Consider the following 19343-nt stretch of genomic DNA (forward strand, 5'->3'; position numbering starts at 1 on the left):
AGCGTCATCCCCTCCCTCCACCCCTCACTGCCCCCCACACCCCGGCTGGCACACACCAAGGCTAGGTGTGGACATTTACTTCGTAATGTTCTTGAGCTGGGCCGAGACAGAGACCCCTTCCGCACAGGAACCCGGCTGGGGTTCAAGGGGAGGCAGCCAAGGCCCCTTCCTGAGAGGGACCAGTGAGCCAGCTGTCTGTGCCCAGGCCATGGAAATACGGTGGGGACTTCATCAGAAGAACAGGGAGCCCCTGAGGGCAGAGGAGAGGCTTCCGGAAGCAGCACTTCCCCACCTTCATGCCGACAAAACCAAAGGACCTCACCCCTGGGGTCTGGGGCACAGAGCCCGGGCCCCACATCCTGGCAGGTGACTGCCGGTCCTGCCCGGGACTGGGTGTGTGCTTGCCTGGCAGCAGTGAAGCCCAGCCTCCCTTCCTGGCGTTCCCCGTCCTGGGGACCTGTGTGCTTTCGCTCCATCTCCACCAACTCCTTCATTTCGCCAGATGTTTCCTCTGGCACTTATCTCAGTATGTCTGATGCTCTGGGCAGAAGGGTGAGAAGGGGGAACAGCCCTCCTGCCCTGCAGACCTGCTGGCTGGGCTCACAGGTGGGGGCGAGCAGACCTGGGTGCTGGGTGGTGCTGTGCCTAGCTTTCGGGGGGCAGAGGGAGTGTGTCTGGGGTCAGTGGCTTTGCTGAGTTTCGGGCTGGTGGGCAGAGCTAACCACAGCAGTGTGATGAAATGGCTGGACGTTGGCAGGACACACCAGCTCTCTGGCCTCAACCCCTCAAGGCCATAGCCAACCAGGATGTATTTCTCACAGGCGGGGGTTATCTGCAGAGGGCCCCGTTGGTATCCTGGAGCCCTGCGCTGAGATGGTGCTGCTGGGCGTGCCGAGGCTCCAGGCAGCATCCCTTTGCCATGGAAACTTGTAGTGTCGTGGGGTCTGCTGCATGACGAGGCCGAGGGGCAGGGTGGCCGGCACTGCAGCCTGGAACTTTCTGGAGACCATCCACACTCCCGCCATGGCCCCCACTCAATGCGGCAGCCTCACAGAGGGCTCTGGATGGGTTGGGGACACATGCTCAAATGTGGCACGTCTTAACCTCTGCGTCCCAGAAGGGCTACGGCGCACCATGCTGGGCGTGCGTGCGTGCATGTGAGCGACAACAATCACCGCCCCTTGGAGGGCAGATTCTGACACGTCCCAGACCCCAAAGCCCCCAGAAGTATCGCTGTCTGCCAGGCCCGTGTGTTTCGTGGGATTTATCTCAGCGACTCAGGGTCTCTGTGGCTGCTGCTGGCACAGCGTTCCCAGGACTTCTTAGCACAGGACACACCCTGGCTGCTCACCTAACAGTCTCTCTTGCTGTTACTTTGCGAGTCAAATCTGCACATGGGCCAGGCCTCCTCCGTCACCCCAGGGATTACGCTTGGGCCCCTGACGCCTCACGTGGGGCTTTGACGCTGACCCATGGTGGCTGTGCTGAACAAGGACAGTGAGGGCGGGGCCAGCTTTGGGAAAGGCGGGGACAAAGGCTGCTGTCACGTAAAGCCACCCTGGCTTGTCATTCCGGCCTCTGTGTAACACTTTTCCGCTGCTTTGAACAGAAATGATGGCTGTTCACCTGGAGAATGACAGCATCAGGGGCTGAGAGTGCCCCCAAAGCCCCCGTGCGTGCCCAGTTCAGCCCCAGATGGAGGGCTTTACCCCCGACATAGGAAGTGATGAACGTCTGCCCAGGCCGGGTTGCTGGCAGAGGGGGACGCTGCTGGAACAGCGAGAGGGCGGAAGAGCTGGAGACGAGCCTGCTCAGATTAGAAAGGCCAGCTTGCAAGCCCACATCAGCTGAGAAGAGCTTCGGGGCGTGTGGGGTGCGGGGGCCCCTCCTTAGCACAGCGGAGCCTACGCTGATGTCACACTGTCCTCACTGCATTGTCCCCGTGCTGTGGTGGAGCTGCGGATATCAAAGACCCCGTCCAAGGTCACTCACTTGGAAAGTGGGGAGCTGGGACTTGAACCCAGGCAGCCCGAGCCCCGGCGTTTTTCCACAGTTCCAGAGAGAACCGCTTGACCAGTATGCATTGAGCACCTGCCTGCTTTTGTGCGGGAAAGCCCAGGCACCCGCTGTGTGACCCTGATGCACACTGATGAGTGAGGCCAGCGCCTGATCTCAGCACGGGACACGCCCTCTGTGTCCCCACAGCCACACAGCCAGCCCGGCCACCGTCACGGGCCTCACTGCTGGGGGTGGGAGGTGAGCAGGAAGAAAGCCACCACCCCTCTGTGCCCCGACCAGGGTGGGGGGCTCACGGGTTTGCCGGTGCAGGGAAGCCCTCGGCTTGTGGCCTGCTGGTGTAAGCACCGTTGAGGGGGGTGCAGAGTGGAGCTGTGGGACAGGAGAGAGCCCCCAAGGATGGCGGCCCACCCACTGCTCACGTTGCCAGGAGCAACCGTGACTGTGAGCCAGGAGCTGCAGCATTTGGGGGCCAAAGCGCCTGGCAGGAGCCTCGGGAGTGAGGCCTCCTGCTGGGCTTAAACTGGGGGCTAATTTGGAGGTGAGGATGGTGGGCTTTTCTCTGCTCTCTGCTCCTCTGATGCCTTGTAGCTATGGAAACAACCACGCTCGTTCGTTGGCGACAAGGGCAGACTAAGGGCATCCATGAAAGCACTTGGTGTGAGCAGGTGGCCAGCCAACCTGTCCAAGGAGCTGGAGCTGGCTGAGGGGCTGCTGTCACCGACCCAGGTCTCCAGGGACTCATGTCCCCGGGAAGGGTGTGACTTGGCAAAGGCATGCTATCAGAGAGCTTTCTCATCAGCAGAGACCAGATCGGGGTGTGACTGAGCCGTGGCTGGACAAGAGCTAAGAATTAATTACGACCCATGCTTCAGCTGTGTTCACACAGCTCCCAGGGCCACATAGTGGCTGCCTGCGGGGGCCAGCGCCTGGGTCACAGTGGCGGGAATCTTCCCCTTTGGTCCCTTTTGAGTTGTGTCCCGTGTGTATTTTTTCCGTAGTAAATGAGCTTTTGGAGGTTTCGTTAGCCATCAGTAAGACAGCAGTGTGATGCCATGCATTTGGTCTGGCTTTGTCCTGGGGCCCACCAAGCAGCAGGAGAGCCGTCGTCAAGGGGCAGAAACCATGGGTGACGATGACAACAGCAACAAAAGACAGTAGAGGAGCCTGGGGCACGTGGAGCTAGAGACCTCAGGAAGCTGGATCTTAGGTTGCAGTGGGGAAAGCAGGAAGAGACAGCAACCTCATAGGACCCCCCCCCAGGCTGCGACCTCCCAGCTCCTGCTTCCTCCGGAGGTGGAGGTAACCTGGGGCCAGGCCAGGGCTCAGTGGAATCCAGGGGAAGGAGCGTGAGAGCCCGTACCCTAGTCATGGGAGGGTGCCCTGAAGACACACGGAGAAACCTGGGGAAGGGGTGCATGGCCGCTCGCTGCTGCTCTGTCTGTGATGGTGGAAGATGGGAAGTCCCACCAGGCCCCAGGAGGACACGGCTGAGCACACCTGGAGCGGCCCCCACTTCAGGACCAGGGCTGTGGCCGGACAGAGGGACATCTCTGTGCCACCACGGCGCCATCTCCAGGTGCATTGTTAAGTAGAAAAGACCGGGGTGAGAAAAGTCATCAGTACACCACCATCTGTGCAAGGAAGCTGGGGAATGGGCACACTCATATTCACACAGGCTTACACATGCGTACGTACACATATACTCACACAGTCTTAACACACACGGGCATACGCACATACATGTACATAAACTCACACAGGCTTACACACTCACAGGCTTACACGTGCATACGTGCATATATACTCACACAGGCTTAACACACATATGTGCACATATACTCACACAGGCATGCACACACACGGGCTTACACAGGCAGGCACACACATACACACTTGCACATAAACAGGCATAAACACACCTGCACTTATACACATGCTCACACACACAGGTATTTGCTCATCTCTTCTTTTTAATGGAAGGATACTCCACACACAAAAATTTTCTTTACTATTGCCTTGAAACCAGGGTACAGTAAGAGAAAGGCTTTCCTGAATATAAATTTTGTAAGTTAGACTTTTGAAATAGGGTAAATAATTCACATGATTACAAAACAAATCAATATTTTTCTTAAATCTCTAAAAATCAAAAATGAAATAATTTAAATGAACGCAGTACACATTAAAATAATGACATTAACAGGGGCTACCGGATGGCTCAATAGGTTAGAACATGAGCTTTTCGCGGCAGGGTTGCCGGTTCAATTCCCTCACGGGATGGTGGGCTGTGCCCCTAACAGCTCGACGGAAAATAGCGACTGGACGTGGAGCTGAGCTGCGCCCTCCACAACTAGACTGAAGGACAAGGACTTGACTTGGAGCTGATGGGCCCTGGAGAAACACGCTGTTCCCCAATTTAAAAAGAAAAAATTTTAATAAATGGCATTAACAGAGAAATTATTTCAAAGAGAATAATGAGAATCTGTGTATCACTACAGACCAAAAAGAAATCTTAAGTTCTTTTCAGTAATTTATTATTAGAAATGCTATTGGTGTTGTAAGCCTGAAAGTATCCAATGGCGGTAATGATAGGTGATTGATTAACAGATGATGGATAAATAGGATGAGCAAATGAGACATTACCTTAATGTCAGTCGTTAGAAACCCAGATTTTTAGCAAAGAGAAGATACAACTATAAAATCAAAGAAAAACCCTGCTATTCTAAGTTTCGGCAGAAATTATCAGTATAAACTCATGAGGAACCCACATCTTGTCTCCCCAGCAAGCAGGAAAAGCATTGAAGACACACAGTCCGGTGAGAAGGGCTCAGGCGTGAGCATAAGGGGGCGCCCCTGAGCAAACATGGACCCCGGGAATCATGCGGAGAGCAGCCCAGAGCTTCCCGTGGTGCCAGGAAGTCAGGAAGTGGTGACAAAACAAAAGAGCGGGGACAGCGCCCACTGGCTGAAGCTGGCACATTTGAGTGACAAAATAAACACAATCATATTGGGTTACAGTCCGAAGTATACATACAATACACGTCTATGAGTTCTACCAACAGAAACAACTGAGTAAATAAGAGAGGAGGACAGACAGCTCTTCCCCATGGAGTTCCTAAAATTTATGTGGCTGCCCTGCCCTCAGAAAAAGGGTCATAGCTGCCCAGCCCTGGGTGTGCCTGTGGGAAGTGACTTCCTTCCAAAGAGGACAGTTGGGGTTCAGAGGACAGAGGGACACGATACACAAAAACGAGGGGGTGTGGTGACTTTGTCTCTTCAGCAAATGAATGAATTGCAAGTGGGCAAAAAAGGAACGAGGAAACCTGTAATTTAAAAGACAGAAGGCACAAGCCAACCACATGGAACTCCTAGATCCCGCTCAGCTCATGGTTCCACGAAGCCAGCTGTGCGCTTGGGGACAGTGAGGGGACAGTGGGGGAAGTCTCAGCCATGCCGGGTATTTGATATGATAGGAGGAAGCAGTTGCCTTTTAGGTGTCATCATGGGATGGTGGTTATGTTTTTAGTGTGAGGCTTGTCTTTTAATAAAAGCCATGCTGAGCTGCTTTGGGGCAGGGTAATAGGAAGCTGGAATGTGCTTCACGGGACGGGGAGCAGGGGGTGGTGTGGAGGCATGAAGACTCCCTGAGTTAGTGATTGGTGGAGCTGGCTTACCAGACTGCAGGGCTTCAGTACAGTTGTCTCGCTGCTTTTGTACCCTTATGGGACATTTTTCCCTAATAAAAAATTGTAGAAATGAGCTTTTTTAATGAATGGATTTCATTTTTTAGCCATTTTAATTTACTGAAGCAAATGGAAGGCAAAGTACAGAGAGTTCCCGTATAATCCCTCTGATTTCCCGTTTCTTAACACCTTGCTCTTGGGTCCTACATTTGTCAGAATTGATAAACCAACATTGCTACATTATTGTTAACTCCAGTCCACAGTTTATATGAGGGCTCCCGCTTGGTGTCGTACATTCTGTGGGTTTAGACACACGTCTAAGTGTATGTACCCACCATGACAGTATCACACAGGATAGTTTCACTGCTTAAAAATACAGCACCCCACCTCCCTCCCCCCAACCCTGGCAACCGCTGACCTTTCTATTGTCTCTATAATTTTGCCTTTTGCAGAATAACATAGTTGGAATCATACAGTATGTGGCCTTTTCAGACCGGCTTCATTCACTGAGCAAGATGCATTTAAGGTTCCTCCATGTCTTTTTGTGGCTTGATAAGCTTGTTTCTTTTCATCACTGAATAGTATTTCTTTGTTTGGATGGATCACTTGCCTATTAAAAACATCTGGGTGTGTCCGAGTTTTGTCAATTATGGATTGAGCTGCCATAGACATCTATGTGCAGGTTTTTGTCTGGACATAGGTTTTCAGCATATTTAGGTAAATACCAAGGAGTGTGATTGCTGCATTGTGTGGTGAATCTGTTTGGCTTTGGGAGAAACTGCCAGACTGTCTCCCAAACTGCATCATTGTTCATTCCCACCAGCTGTGTACGAGAATTCCTGTTGCTCCACATCCTCACCAGCATTTGATGTCAGTGTTTTGGATTTTGGCCATTCTGACAGGTGTGTGTAGAGGTATGTTATTGTGGTTTTAGTTTGCACTTCCCCAATCACTTATGATGAGGTGCACATTTTTATATGCTTATGTGACATCTGTAAGTCTTCTTTGGTGAGGTGTCTTTTCATATATTTTGCCCATTGTTTAATTGGGTTGGTTTTTTTTTTCTTACTGTTGAGTTTTAACAGTTCTTTATGTATTGTGGGTGCCAGTTTATCTGATAAGTGTTTTGTGCAGATTTTCCCCCAGTACATGAGTTGTCCTAGTCTCTTGACACAGTGCATTTTGCAGAGCAGTGTTTAATTTTCATGAAGTCTACTTATCAAGTTATTTCTTTTATGAGTTGTGGTTTTGCTGTTGTATCTAAGAAGTCACTGCCAAACTCAAGGTCACCTAGATTTTCTCTTACATTATCTTTTAGGAGTTTTATAGTTTCACATTTTACATGTAGGTCCATGATCCGTTTTTGGTTAATTTTTGTGAAAGGTATAAGGTCTGTGTCTAGATTTTTTTTTTTTTTTTTTTTTGCATGTGGGTGTCCTGTTTTTCCAGCACCATCTGTTGAAAAGACTCTTTTCTCCACTGAATTGCCTTTGCTCCTTTGTCAAAGAGCAGTTGACTGTATTGGTGTGGTTCTATTTCTGGGCTCTCTGTTCTGTCCCGTTGATCTATTTGTCTATTCTTCCTCCACTACTTGATTACTGTAGCTTTCCAGGAAGCCCTAAAGTTGGATAACATCAGTCGTCTGACTTTGTTCTCCTTCAATAATATGTTGGCTATTTTGGGTCTTCTACCTGTCCATATAAAGTTTAGTAAAGTATTGTAAAGTTTATAAAGTATTCATAAAATAACTGGCTGAGATAGAATTCAGCTTGCTTGGGGTCACTCTTAAATATGAGCAGCCTGCCATGGAGCACCAGGCATTGGAAGAATCAGTGTCAGAGCAGGAGCCCAAAACAAATGTACTGTGAAAAAATCAAGGAAACAAATTTTTTAAAAAAGTGTCCATATACGCAGTGAGACAAAAGAAGAGAGGACATCCTTGAGGTAAGAACAGAAATGTTCTTTTTTAAAGCAGAGAACAAAATAAGAGCACTTGAATTTAAAAACATTGTAGCAGATGTCAAGATTTTGATAAATGCATTGAAAGATAAAATTGAAAAGCATCTCCCAGAAAGAGAAAGATGTGAAAATTTGAAGATGAAAGGTAATGAAATTAGAGGACCAGCCCAGAAGGTCCGCCATGTGTCAAATAAGGATGCCTCAAAGAGAAAATGAAAGAAAGGAAATGTTCAAGACATAATTGAAGGAAACTTTCTAGAACTGGGACATGAGTTTCCTGATGGAAAAGAATTCACAAGTACCCAGTATAAGAGATGAAAACAGAGCCACACCAACACACATCAACAAATTTCAGAAAACTCAAATGAAAAGATCATCTCCAAGTTCTCCAGTTTGGAGGACAGTGGGCAGCGGAGGGGGCTGGGAGTGTCTGTACAAAGTATTGAAACATGAATGATACCAGATCGCTCAATAACAAACCCGGAAACTAAAATAAATTAAGCATAACATTCAAATTTTGAGAGGAAAGTTATGTCCAACCTAGCATTTTGTGGCCTGGCGTGTCATCTGTCTTGGTGGAAGTCCCATATGCACTTGGAGAGAATATACATTCTGTAGTTGTTGGGTATAGTGTTCCGTACGTATCAATTAGGTCAAGGTGTTTGCTCAGACCATCTGTCTTTATTCAATTTTTTGTCCAGCTATCCTATAGGTTCCTGCTATGTTTGCAGAGCTGTCTATTTCTTTAATTCTGTCGAATTTTGCTTTATTATGTTGCGATTCAGTTATTAAGTGCATAAATATTTATGACTGTTACGTCCTCCTTATAAATTACCTCTTGTATAATTATGAAATATCCCTCTTTATTTCTGGTAATGCCCTTTTCCTGAAGTCTTTTTTTAATGACTTTATTGAGATACAGTTCACATACCATAAAATTCAACCTTTCAGAGTATACAATCCAGAGGGTTTTAGTGTATTCACAGTTGTGCAACCACGGGCACAGTGTAATTTTAGGACATTTTGTCACTCCAAAAAGAAATTTCGTACCCATTACAATCATGCCCATTCCTCCCACCCCACATTTTTGCCATTATGAATAATGCCGCTATGAACTTTTGTGTACAGGGCTTTCTGTGAACAAATGTTTTCATTTCTCTTGAATATACCCAGGAATGGAGTTCTGGGTCATGTCATAATTCTATGTTTAACATTTTGAGGAAATGCCAAACTGTTTTCCAAAGTGATTGAAGTTTCTTTTGTCAGATGTTAATATAGCCATTCTACCCATGGAATATTTTTCCCCATTTATCTACTTTCAACTTTTCCGCATCTCTGTATTTAAAATACACAGACAACATAGTTCGGTCTTTCTTGTTAATCCACTTTTATAATATCTGCTCTTTAACTGGAGTGTTATCCCATTAACACTTAATATAATTATTGATGCTGTTTAATGTAGATCTACCAGGTTATTTGTTTTCTGTTTATCGCTTCTGTTTTCCTCTCCTCCCCTTTTCTGCTTTATTTTGGATTATTTGACTATTTTTAGAACTTCATTTTAATTTATCGGCTTTTAGCTGTACTTCCTTGCATTCTTTGTACTGGTGGCTCTGGGATTATACACCCTTAACTGCTCACAGTCTACTTAGAATTCTTATTGGACACTTCACATGAGCTATAAAAACTTTGCAATTCTGTGGATATATTACCTCACTCCTGCCTTCCTTTATGCAGCAATTGTCTTAGGTATTACATCAACTTACACTGTAAACCCCACAAAACAGTATTATTTACCTCAAACAGTCATATCTATTTTGTAATAAGAGAAAAAATAATCTTTTATGTGTTACCTAAGTTTTTCTTTTTTCTTTTTTCTTTTTTTTTTTTTTTACCATTTCTGATATCCGTTATGTCTTCTGAAGACTTGGTATCATTCCCCTCCAGCTTGAGGAACTTCCTTTCTCATTTGTTATAGTGCAGGTCTGCTGGCGATACATTCTCTTGGTTTCCGTTTATCTATCAATGTCTATTTTGCCTTCATTCTTTAAAGATATTTTCACTGGATATAGGATTCTAGGTTGTTGTTTTAAGATGGTCTTCCACACGCTTCTTATCTCCATAGTTTCTAATGTGAAGTCCACAGTCATTCAAATATTTTTTCTGACCCATTTTCGTCCTCTATTCTGGGACTCTAATGTTCTCACTTTGTGGGATTCTAAGTATCCTTATGTTAGACCGTTTGACATTGTCCCACAAATCCTTAAGTCTTGGTTCACTTCTGAAAATCTTTTCTCTCTGTTTTTCATATTGAATAAGCTCTACTGATGCATCTTCCAGTTCACTCTTTACTCATTCATATCCATTCAGCTATTAAGCCCATCTGGTGCATTTTTAAATTTCACATATTGTACTTTAGTTCTAAAATTTCCACTTAATTCTTTTTACATTTTTCTTTTGTTCTTTTTTTTCCCCTATCTTTTATGCATTATGAGTATATTTTCCTTAACCTAATTGAATATTGTTGTAATAGCTGCTTAGAAGTCCTTGTCTGAGAATTTCATCATTGAGGTGATCTCTGGGTTCATCAAGTAAGTTTGTGTTGTAGTCTGAATATTGTGACTGTTGTATCGTGACCACTCTGGAGTCTGTTACATTACTTGGATGAGTGTCGATGTGTTCGCTGATAATTACCTTGGTTAGGCTCAAATTGCAAACTGTCTGGCTTGCAGTAGCAACAGCTCAAATTTCAGTTCAGGCATTTTAGCCTTGTCAACAAGCTGTTTTAAGTCAGCCCTGTGCTTGTACAGTTCAGATATCCACCAGAGATTTGGGGAAAGTTTGCACATAGAACATGAAACTACTCTTCTCTAGTTCTCTTTTCTGAGATTCTTCCCCACTTTGGCAGCTGTGGCCACCTTCAGCTCTGTCCTCTGATTTCTCAAGCCCAGAAAAGTTGGAGTTTTCTATCATCAGGTGACCTACACCACCCTCTGTCCATGGCCCAAAGCTTCCAATTTCCCCTCCTGTCCAAAATCTGCCTTCCTTTGTTCATTCTCCAGAGCTTTCAGGGAACTGTGTTTGTTTGGGTTTAGAGGTGCAGGGGTATATTTTGTCCAGACTTTATAGTTGTGACATGTAGAAGAGTCAGTCCTAAGAGCTTACTTCACCTTACCCTCCAACCTCAAATTTTATACCCAGCCAAACTACCATTTAAGTATGTGAACAAAGCCATTTTCAAATAGGCAATGTCTCTAATAATAATAATAATAATAATAATAATATCCCAAACTCCTTTTATTGGGAAGCTACTGGAGAATGTCCTCTACCAATATAATGAGGTTGTGAACCAAGTATATATATACATGGAGTCTAGGAGTCAGGAGATCCAACACAAGAAAAAATCAGAAGGAATCCTGAGGGTGACAGTAATGGGGACACGGGCCTAGAGAACACAGAGCCACATTGTCCAGAGCAGGAGTAATTTCTTCAAGAAGACAAAGTACCCAATGTATTTGAAGATTTTTAAAAGAGACTTACATAATTAGGAAGTGTTTGGATTTGAATTACTGTTAAGTACACAGAAAATTAAACCAATAAACAAGCAACAGGAAATTATTTCACTCCAGGGAAAACAAAATGTATGGGGAAAAGAGAGAGTAATCATAATATACTATGTCGTTTAGCTATGAATAGATATTGCATAGCAATGATGTAAATCTAGAATGTTGACCTAGTTAAAATGATGATAGAACTGTAATTGGGGGAAGCATTGGAAAAATGGTGGGGGGCAGGGGTATGAAAGAAAAGGCAAAATTAGTGGCTTGCAACTGAGGGTGACTTTTGACTCCCAGAGGACATTTGGGGCAATGCCTGGAAACACTCTTGGTTGTCACATTTAGGAGGAAGGGGATGTTGTAAATGGGTGGGACCCAAGGATACTGCTAAACATCCTATAACACACACCCACAGCAGAGCATTCATTGTTCCAAATTTGCAATAGTGCCACTGTTGAGAAACCCTGAGCTAAGTCATCATTTTCTATAGTGGTGTGTCAGTAGATAATACCTAAAATGTAAGCAAATATCAAGTAGCAACAGTATAAGCAGGGTTAGGGACGCAGTGATAAGTACCAAAAGAATGGGCTGAAGGCTTTGGGAGTGACAAGTGGGGCGAGGTGCTGGGTCCTGTTGGTTTTGTCCCAAGCCTGTAGAACTCTTTAAACCACGGGCACATACAAGTTTGATATTTTAAATAACAAGTGGAAGAAGATAATTATTTAGAAAGGTACAAAAGTGTGCAGAGGACAGTCTGTACCCCCACTGTTCACAGAAGTTCCCTGAATCGTGGTGGGGGCCAGGCTTGGGTTCTTGCCCTCCGTCAGCACATGGCCCATGGTTTCCTCCCTCCGTAACCACTCCACATCTGTATGGAAGGATGATGCCCGGAGAGGTATGGTACTCTTTCATACAGAGAACTGGATCTGTGCCTTGTGAACAGTTTCTATGCAAGGCTGTAACCCCAGGAGCCCCAGCACTTGGCTCAGCCTTCCGTAAATGTGGCAGATGATTGAGGCACACACCTCCTCCTGGTGGCAGCATGCCAGAATTGCAGGTCCAGGTTTTTTGAGGGACACCGGAACCCCTTGAATGTTCAAGATGCCAACCTGGGCAGCTGAGGAAACAGCAAGCATTTCATCTAGTCAATCTCTGAGGTTTCCATCGCCACACGAGCAGTTTCCAGCAACGGCTTTAAAGACAGTGGCTGGTCCCAAAGCCCCATTGCAGGCTAAATAAACTGAATTTTCAGTGTGTTTAAAGGCTGGGCAATTCAAAGCACAGCTCTGCTCTTTGCTGCTATGTCCCGCCCACACTAGGAAGGAGAATGTAGCTGAGTGTTCCCATCCCGCCTCAGTCAGTCCTGGTCTTGTCTACTCAAGGTTGCGGTGTGTCACCTTGTACCTTTGCCTGCTCTTCCCATGGAAGGATATTTATAGGTATCGCAGCACATGCCAGTTGGCACCTCTGTGCCCACCTGCACACCGGCAGCTGATCCGTGAAAGCCTACACTGCCTGCAGCCCTGACCTTGGCATGGTTTTGCTTTTGGGGAAAGACTCCATGCAAAGCTTATTTACTTTGCAAAGCAGGATGAGAATTTAAGGTGGGCATGCTGAGGGGAGGGTGAAGGGAGAGGGGGGCTGAGGCCCATGGTCAGAGCGGGCTCTGTGGCGGGGCTGTCGCCCACTGTGTGGGCTGGAGAGGCTGCTCGTCTGCCCAGGAATCAGCACCCCCCTGTCTTCACGGGGAAGGGGATGCAGCGGGGGTGTGGCTCCCAGCTGTGCGTGCCCCGCCCAGGGACACATGATGCTGCTGCAGGTGCTCCCCTGCAGGTGAGGCAGGGGGGAACTTGGACCCTGCCCCGACACCCCATCCTGGAGGGTACCCCTCTTCCTGCAGAGGGGCTCCCTCGGGACAGAGGACAGAGGAGGAGGAAGACAGGACCTGAGTCCAGTGGTGGCAATGGGGGAGCCTAGAAAGACAGCGTCTTCTTAGTGAGCTCACTGAGCCACGTTCCGGGTGCAGTGAGGGCCCCACTAAAAGGGGACGGTTTCTGATAGGACCTCAGTGGGGTGGGGGAGGGGAGGCGTTCTGTCCAAACACATCCTTGGGCCAAAGGGCTCCTGCCAGTACAGCCTGTCCCCACCCGGGCTCCTGCTTTCATTTTCCCTCGGTATTCCCTCTCCCTGCTGCCAGAATCCCACCCGCAACACTCACTCCAGCATTGATGCTGGATCTGCGGAAGCAGCGTCGGGCTGTGGCTCTCGCCAGCTGGAGCGTGTGCCCCACCTCTGTAGGTCTGGGGGGACCACAGCCCAAGGATCTGCGCCTTTGGCCTCTTTAACCAAAACCAGTCATTCCCGAGTCACCTGTTGGCTCCACCCACCTGCCTGGGGGCAAGAGATGTCACTGCCCAGGCTGGAGGACAGTGGGCTGGTCTGCAGAGTCCCCAGGGAGGGGCTGGGGCAGGTTCCTGGCAAGTGGGCACGGCTGCGGTTTGTCACATGAGGTCTCAGCTTCAGGTAGTGGCCGCCTATCTGGCCGGGAAAGTGGCCTGGGTTTGAAGGAGAGGGAGGCAGACTGAGCCCCGATACCCGGCTGTGCGAGAAAGGAGTCGCGTCACCGTCACCACGGCATGGAGGCCCCAGCCCTGCGGGGTCTGGGAGTGGGTGGTTTCTAAGAAGGAGGGACCCTGCTGCTGAGGCCACGGGTGTCAAAGCCGCCCGCTCGAGCAAGGCACGGATGTAGCACCGGACGAGTGGCTCACACAACAGACGCTCACTGCCTCCCGTTCCCGGGGCCAGAAGTCAGGCACTGGGGTGGCAGGGCTGGGCCCCCCGAGGCAAGGCCGTGAGGCAGCGTCTGGTCCGGGCACTGCCCAGCTCCCCGGGTTGCTGGCGCTCTGCCGCTCCTCGGCCATCAGCCCATCTCTGCTTCATCTTCTCGCGGCGTTTCCGTGGCGTGTCCTTTATAAGGACATAGTCATTTAGGGTCAGAGCCCACCCTAGCGACCTCACCTTAACTTGATCATCTGCAAGGACCCCATTTCTAAACACAGTCGAATCCTAAGGTGATGACAACATATGAATCTGGGGGGACGCAGCATGGCCCCTAACAGGTGTGTCTCGGGACGTGAGGAGACACCCCAGGGCAGGTCGGGGGGCAGGACCCAGCCAGCCCTGGACTTAGGCCTGATGACCGACCCTTGAGGACGGTTGGAGTGGAGGTCGTGGGGCATTGACGGGGCGGGTGTGATCAGAGGAAAGGGCTGTGTGGGCAGTGGGTGAACGGATCCTCTGTGCCCGGCTGGACAGGCAGAGCTGGGTCATCGGGCACCATCGCTCCTGAGACCAGGGCCCTGGCACCCCCAACGCCAGTGTCCTGGGCGGTGCAGTCAGGTTCTTTGTCGGGGTGCTTCCTGCCGGCGTCCTGCTGTGCTCTCAGCGTCTGTCTCGTGAGATCTCAGGGATCCCAGGGGAGTCCAATGCCCAAGAACTCCTGACCCCCAGCTCAGCCCCAGGCTGGCTGAGCCAGTCAAGCCCCTTTGTCATCAGGTTTTCCGAGAAGGCCAAGCAGCGTTTCCAGGGACAGTCAAGCATTTTCCCTCGAGCTCTCACCAGCAGTTCCTGCCACTGCTGGGGTCATGCCCACAGGACTGGTAGTGAGACATCACTTCCCATGCCCATCGCCCCTGGTTGGTCATCAGGAGCTCAGTGGGGGACAGCGGCTTCTCAGAAAGGGTGGGCCAGGGCCCCTCAGCTATGGAGGTGCCAGGCTTGGGACAAGGAAGCTGCACGGGGGGCAGCCCTGGGATGAGGTGACCCAGGAGGCAGGACCTGCATCATCCACATTTCATGGACCAGCCAGCTGGAGCCCAGAGAGGTTGTGTGGGCCACTCCAGGTCGCCCAGCATATAGGGGATGCCGTCACGTGAGCTGGGGCCTGAAGGACGGTCATGGTGCTGGGGTCACTGAGGTCCTGAGAATCCATCGTTAGCAACTCTTTCCTTTGGGAGAACCTTTCACAAAACAGTCCCTACGTCACCGTGTCTGACACTTCAGACAAAAGGGATTCTCCAGCCGCTTGTGCCCAGCCCCTCCCCAGTGTGGCTCAGGCCCGCCCTGGCCAGGGGCATCGGAGGGCAGTATCCAGCTGCCAAAAACACGAAGACACAGAAGGTTCCGGTGGACCCGGGTTCTAGGGAGTCAGGCCCAAGGCTGCGGGGTCAGCGGGCGCAATGGGGCTGGCTGCACAATGGCTGGACTGAGGTCAGAGGCCAGAGGTCAGGTCCCCAGTGGGCTTCCCTGCTGAGTGCCCTCCTGCCCCCCAGCCACAAGAGCCTGACTCCCCCATTTACCAGCGACTCAGCCTCGTGTCTCCTGAGCGTCAGAATGCTGTGTGGCAGGATTAAATAAGGTGACACTGCCTTTTTTTGAGCCCCGCCCTGCACTTGAGACCGTCGGGGGCCAGGCAGCTGGTCCCCACCTGACTACAGCAGGGTCACCTCCTCGCCTGTCCCCACAGCCTCGCACGGGGCTGACCGGGAAGGCTCTGCAGATGGGCCGCTGGAGGCTGTCTTTGCTGCCGGGTCATCTCCCCAGGGCCTCAGGCCGCTCCCTGTGCTGTGCTCCCCAGGTCTGCGTGGTACCCCACACTCACAGCTGTTCGGGGATGGGGGGGACCTGGCAGTGCCTTGTCCCAGCATTCCCTCTACCCCCCGTGGAGCCATTGGTGGTTCCAGCCCTGGTCCTCGTCTCCCCACCTCTCCGGCCCCCCTCGCCATACTACCCGCCAGGCATCAAGCCTGGAAGAGCCATCAGAACAGACTCGCTCACCTGTGGGGAGCGGCCACCTTGTGCTTCTCACTGGGGTCTGATTAGATAGGGATTAGGTTTGTGGAATTGTTTGTGGGTACACTGGACTTGAAAGGTTGTTAAGGAATCCACAGCCCGAGAAAGAAGTACATCAAAAGAGGGACTGCTACTGCTTTATCTTCCTTCCTTACAATCGGGGTGGTTTCCTTTCTTCAGAGACGGTGCCTGTAGTGTCATGAACTGGGAGCTGTGGGGGTGGCAGGTCCAGGGCCCCCTGGAGATGGTCTGTCCTGTGGGCCCAAACACCTGTAACCAGGGAGGCTCAGCTCAGGGTGAAGCTCTCTTCTCTCCAGTCTCTGTGCCCCCGCCGCCCGCTCCATCGTCGTCGCTCTGATTTAATGGTGGGGGTGGGGGTGGGATGGGGGCAGGGCAGGTGTGCAGCTGGACGAGCTTTGTGAGCTGCAAAAGGGCCAAGGCATCGGGTTTCAAGGACCAGCCCTGCCTCTACCTGCAGGATGTCACCTTGGGTCCATTTCTGCTTCTGTACCACATGTATTCATCACTGGGGACGAATGGAGGTAAAGGGGAGGTAACAGGATCTGAAAGGTGCTAAGAACTCCCAAACGCCACTGTGGAGGCAGCGTGGGAGGCTCCCAGGAGCACAGTGCACCCCCGACACCCCCCATTATGAGCAGGGCAGAGGACTCACTGCTCTTAGCGCCTTGTTAGCCATGTTTCATGCCTTCTCTGGGGTCCAAGGTGGGAGAAGGGGAGGGTGGGTGCACCCAGAGGAAATCGGCCGTGTCAGTGTGATATGCGGCCCGAAATACGTGAGCAGCAATTAAGTGTGTGTTTCCTCCTGACCATGAAACGAGAAAGCATAGCGCTGCGGACCGGACCCTGCAAACTCCCATCCCGTTTTTCACACGTAGCTGGTGGCCAGGACAATGCCCCTGGGTCTGCCCAAATGAGCACCTAAGAACGCATGGGTGCCTGCGCGCTGCCACAGAGTGCAAGCTGGCTCAGTGGTGGGACAGTGCCCTGTGCCAGGGGAGTGGCCGGGGCCCCACCCAGTGTCCCCAGCCGCCTAACCATGGTGACACTGCCAGCGGTTTCCTTCCAATGTCTTGGCAGTTTCCCTGAGAGCACCTTTGGTTCCAAAACCATGCGAGTCTCAGATGGCGGCCTGCCCTTGCCCCTTGGGGGGCGCTGCGTCTCCTTGTCACGTGTGCACTTCAGGGGCGCAGCGTGTCCTGTCTCATGGCCGCCCGTCTTCCTGCAGGTTAACAGTGAGAACGTCGTGAAGGTGGGCCACCGGCAGGTGGTGAACATGATCCGTCAGGGAGGGAATCACCTCGTCCTCAAGGTGGTCACAGTGACCAGAAATCTCGACCCAGACGACACCGCCAGGAAGAAAGGTGCCTGCTCCATGCTACCCCACCCCCTCCCCCACTGGCCCAGCCACGAGCCCTGCCTGTGGGAGGGATGGGCTTGGGGTGGGTTTGGGCACTTTCAGGTGTGTCCCCCATCTCCTCCCACTGGGGGTCCGGGCCCTCTGAGAGCAGGAAAAGAAGCCAGAAGGGAGGTTCGGAGATGACTCTGGAGCTTGCCCATGGAGCAGTGGTGGTCTCAGGCAAGGGCTGTGCTTAGCAGAGGGGGACCTGGGGGGCTCCTGCTCCAACCTGACTGCATCGGTCACTGGCGATGGGTCTCGGCCACACTCAGCCTGTTAGGGCGAGGTCCACCCATCCCCTTTACAGAGCTTGCTGAACCCCTGCGGTGACTCCGGCCCACCCTCCTTCCTGAGGGGTCATAACTGGGGGACACTGGGGCTGAGTGAGGCCTATACAGGAGCAGGGAGCAGGCACCCCCAGGTCCCCTTGGCAGGGAAGAGACTAGAGTAGCCGTTAGTTCTTCCAGCATCCCCGCCTTTGTTTAACAAGAGCAAGGGTGGCCCCTCCCACCCAGCCCATCTGGAGCCCTCAGCCTGAGCTTGGAAGAGAGAGCCGGTGGCACAGCCAGGGAGGGCTGCCTGGAGGAGGGGCCATGAGCTGTGGACAGGGGAGCCTGTGGGTGAACGAGTGAGGAGAGCTGCTTGAGGGGCTGCAGGAGGGCAGCTCCCAGGCTTCGCTCAAAAGGGACGAGGGACGCCAGCACGTGTGAGTGGGCTGTGTCCTTGCTGTGATGAGGGGCTGGGGGGACAAAGACAAATCCCCTCTCTGTTGAGATGCTCCTCGGTGGCCTGGGTTGCGCAGGCTGCCGGATCCATCAGTCCCCACTCGTTGTTGGCACTGGACCAGCCCCCTCTGCAGGGCCCACACCAAGAGGGCAGGGACCCCAAGTGCCTGGTGTGGCCGGGGGCCTGTCCAGGTCCATCTGAGCTCCCTGCTTGGTCCCAAGCCATCACGGCCCAAGTGGAACCAGCAGACAATGCCAGCTTCCCCACATCTGTCCGCCTTCCAGGCAGAACCCCACCAGCCCAGGGCCGCCCGCCGCCTAGGTGGTCCTGGAAGGTGGGTTGGGGTGGCCGGCATTGCAGCCAGGGTCTGCCTCACGCTCGCTCGTCTCTCCTGTCTGCCCACAGCTCCCCCTCCCCCCAAGCGCGCCCCCACCACTGCGCTCACGCTGCGCTCCAAGTCCATGACGTCAGAGCTGGAGGAGCTCGGTAAGAGTCCCAGCCGGGAAGACCCCCCAACCCACACGGCCCTGTGCACGCTCGCCTGCCCCCCTCCCAGGCCCCACTCTCCTCTCTCCATGGTCACCTGCCAGCTTTGGGTGGGGGTATTAGTTTTGCCTCTTTCTCTTCTTGGTTCATCTAACATTGTTTTGTTTTCAATTTTTGGGCCTCTCATTAGTGGATAAAGGTAAGTTGCCCCATGGTGTCCCCCAGACAGCTCCCCCACTGACGAGGGCACCCCCTTGAAGCCCACCTCACCAGCCCTCCCTGCGCACAGCTCAGACCAGCTAGCAACGCCCGGGGCCTTGACACCAGTAGTGTTGGGATTGGCGGGCCTGGTGGGCTGCTCACCACGCTTAGGGAGCTCCTGGCACCTTCTCAAAAGGTTTGCAAGGCGTAGAAGGACTCTGGCCATCGGACCCCATCGTGTGGGTGGGGACATGATCAGAGCCCTGGGTCCAGTGGCCCATGTGTCTGTTAAAGAGGGATGATGACCCCGAAGCTGGTCAAATGTCATATTGGGGTGTCGCCATGGAGCCCAGGGACACTTTGGGAAGGGCAATGACTGACCCACACAGAGGTGACAAGTGGGTTAACATGCTTGCTCCACTGAGAGCACGAGAGTGCTGGTTAGGC

General features: G+C 51.5%; 1 protein-coding gene across 5 annotated transcripts in view; it reads left to right on the forward strand.

Moving 5' to 3' along the window:
• Positions 1-19343, forward strand: part of SHANK2 (SH3 and multiple ankyrin repeat domains 2) — a 253496-nt gene that overhangs the window by 205985 nt on the left and 28168 nt on the right. For all 5 annotated transcript variants that reach the window (XM_081064094.1, XM_081064096.1, XM_081064097.1 and 2 more), the window contains 2 exons: positions 17313-17448; positions 18615-18695. In XM_081064094.1, the coding sequence (XP_080920220.1) occupies positions 17313-17448; positions 18615-18695 (217 nt within the window). The remainder of the gene's footprint in view (positions 1-17312; positions 17449-18614; positions 18696-19343) is intronic.

The sequence above is a fragment of the Rhinolophus hipposideros genome (genome assembly GCF_964194185.1).
Source record: "Rhinolophus hipposideros genome assembly, chromosome: 10".
Taxonomy (NCBI): Eukaryota; Metazoa; Chordata; class Mammalia; order Chiroptera; family Rhinolophidae; genus Rhinolophus; species Rhinolophus hipposideros.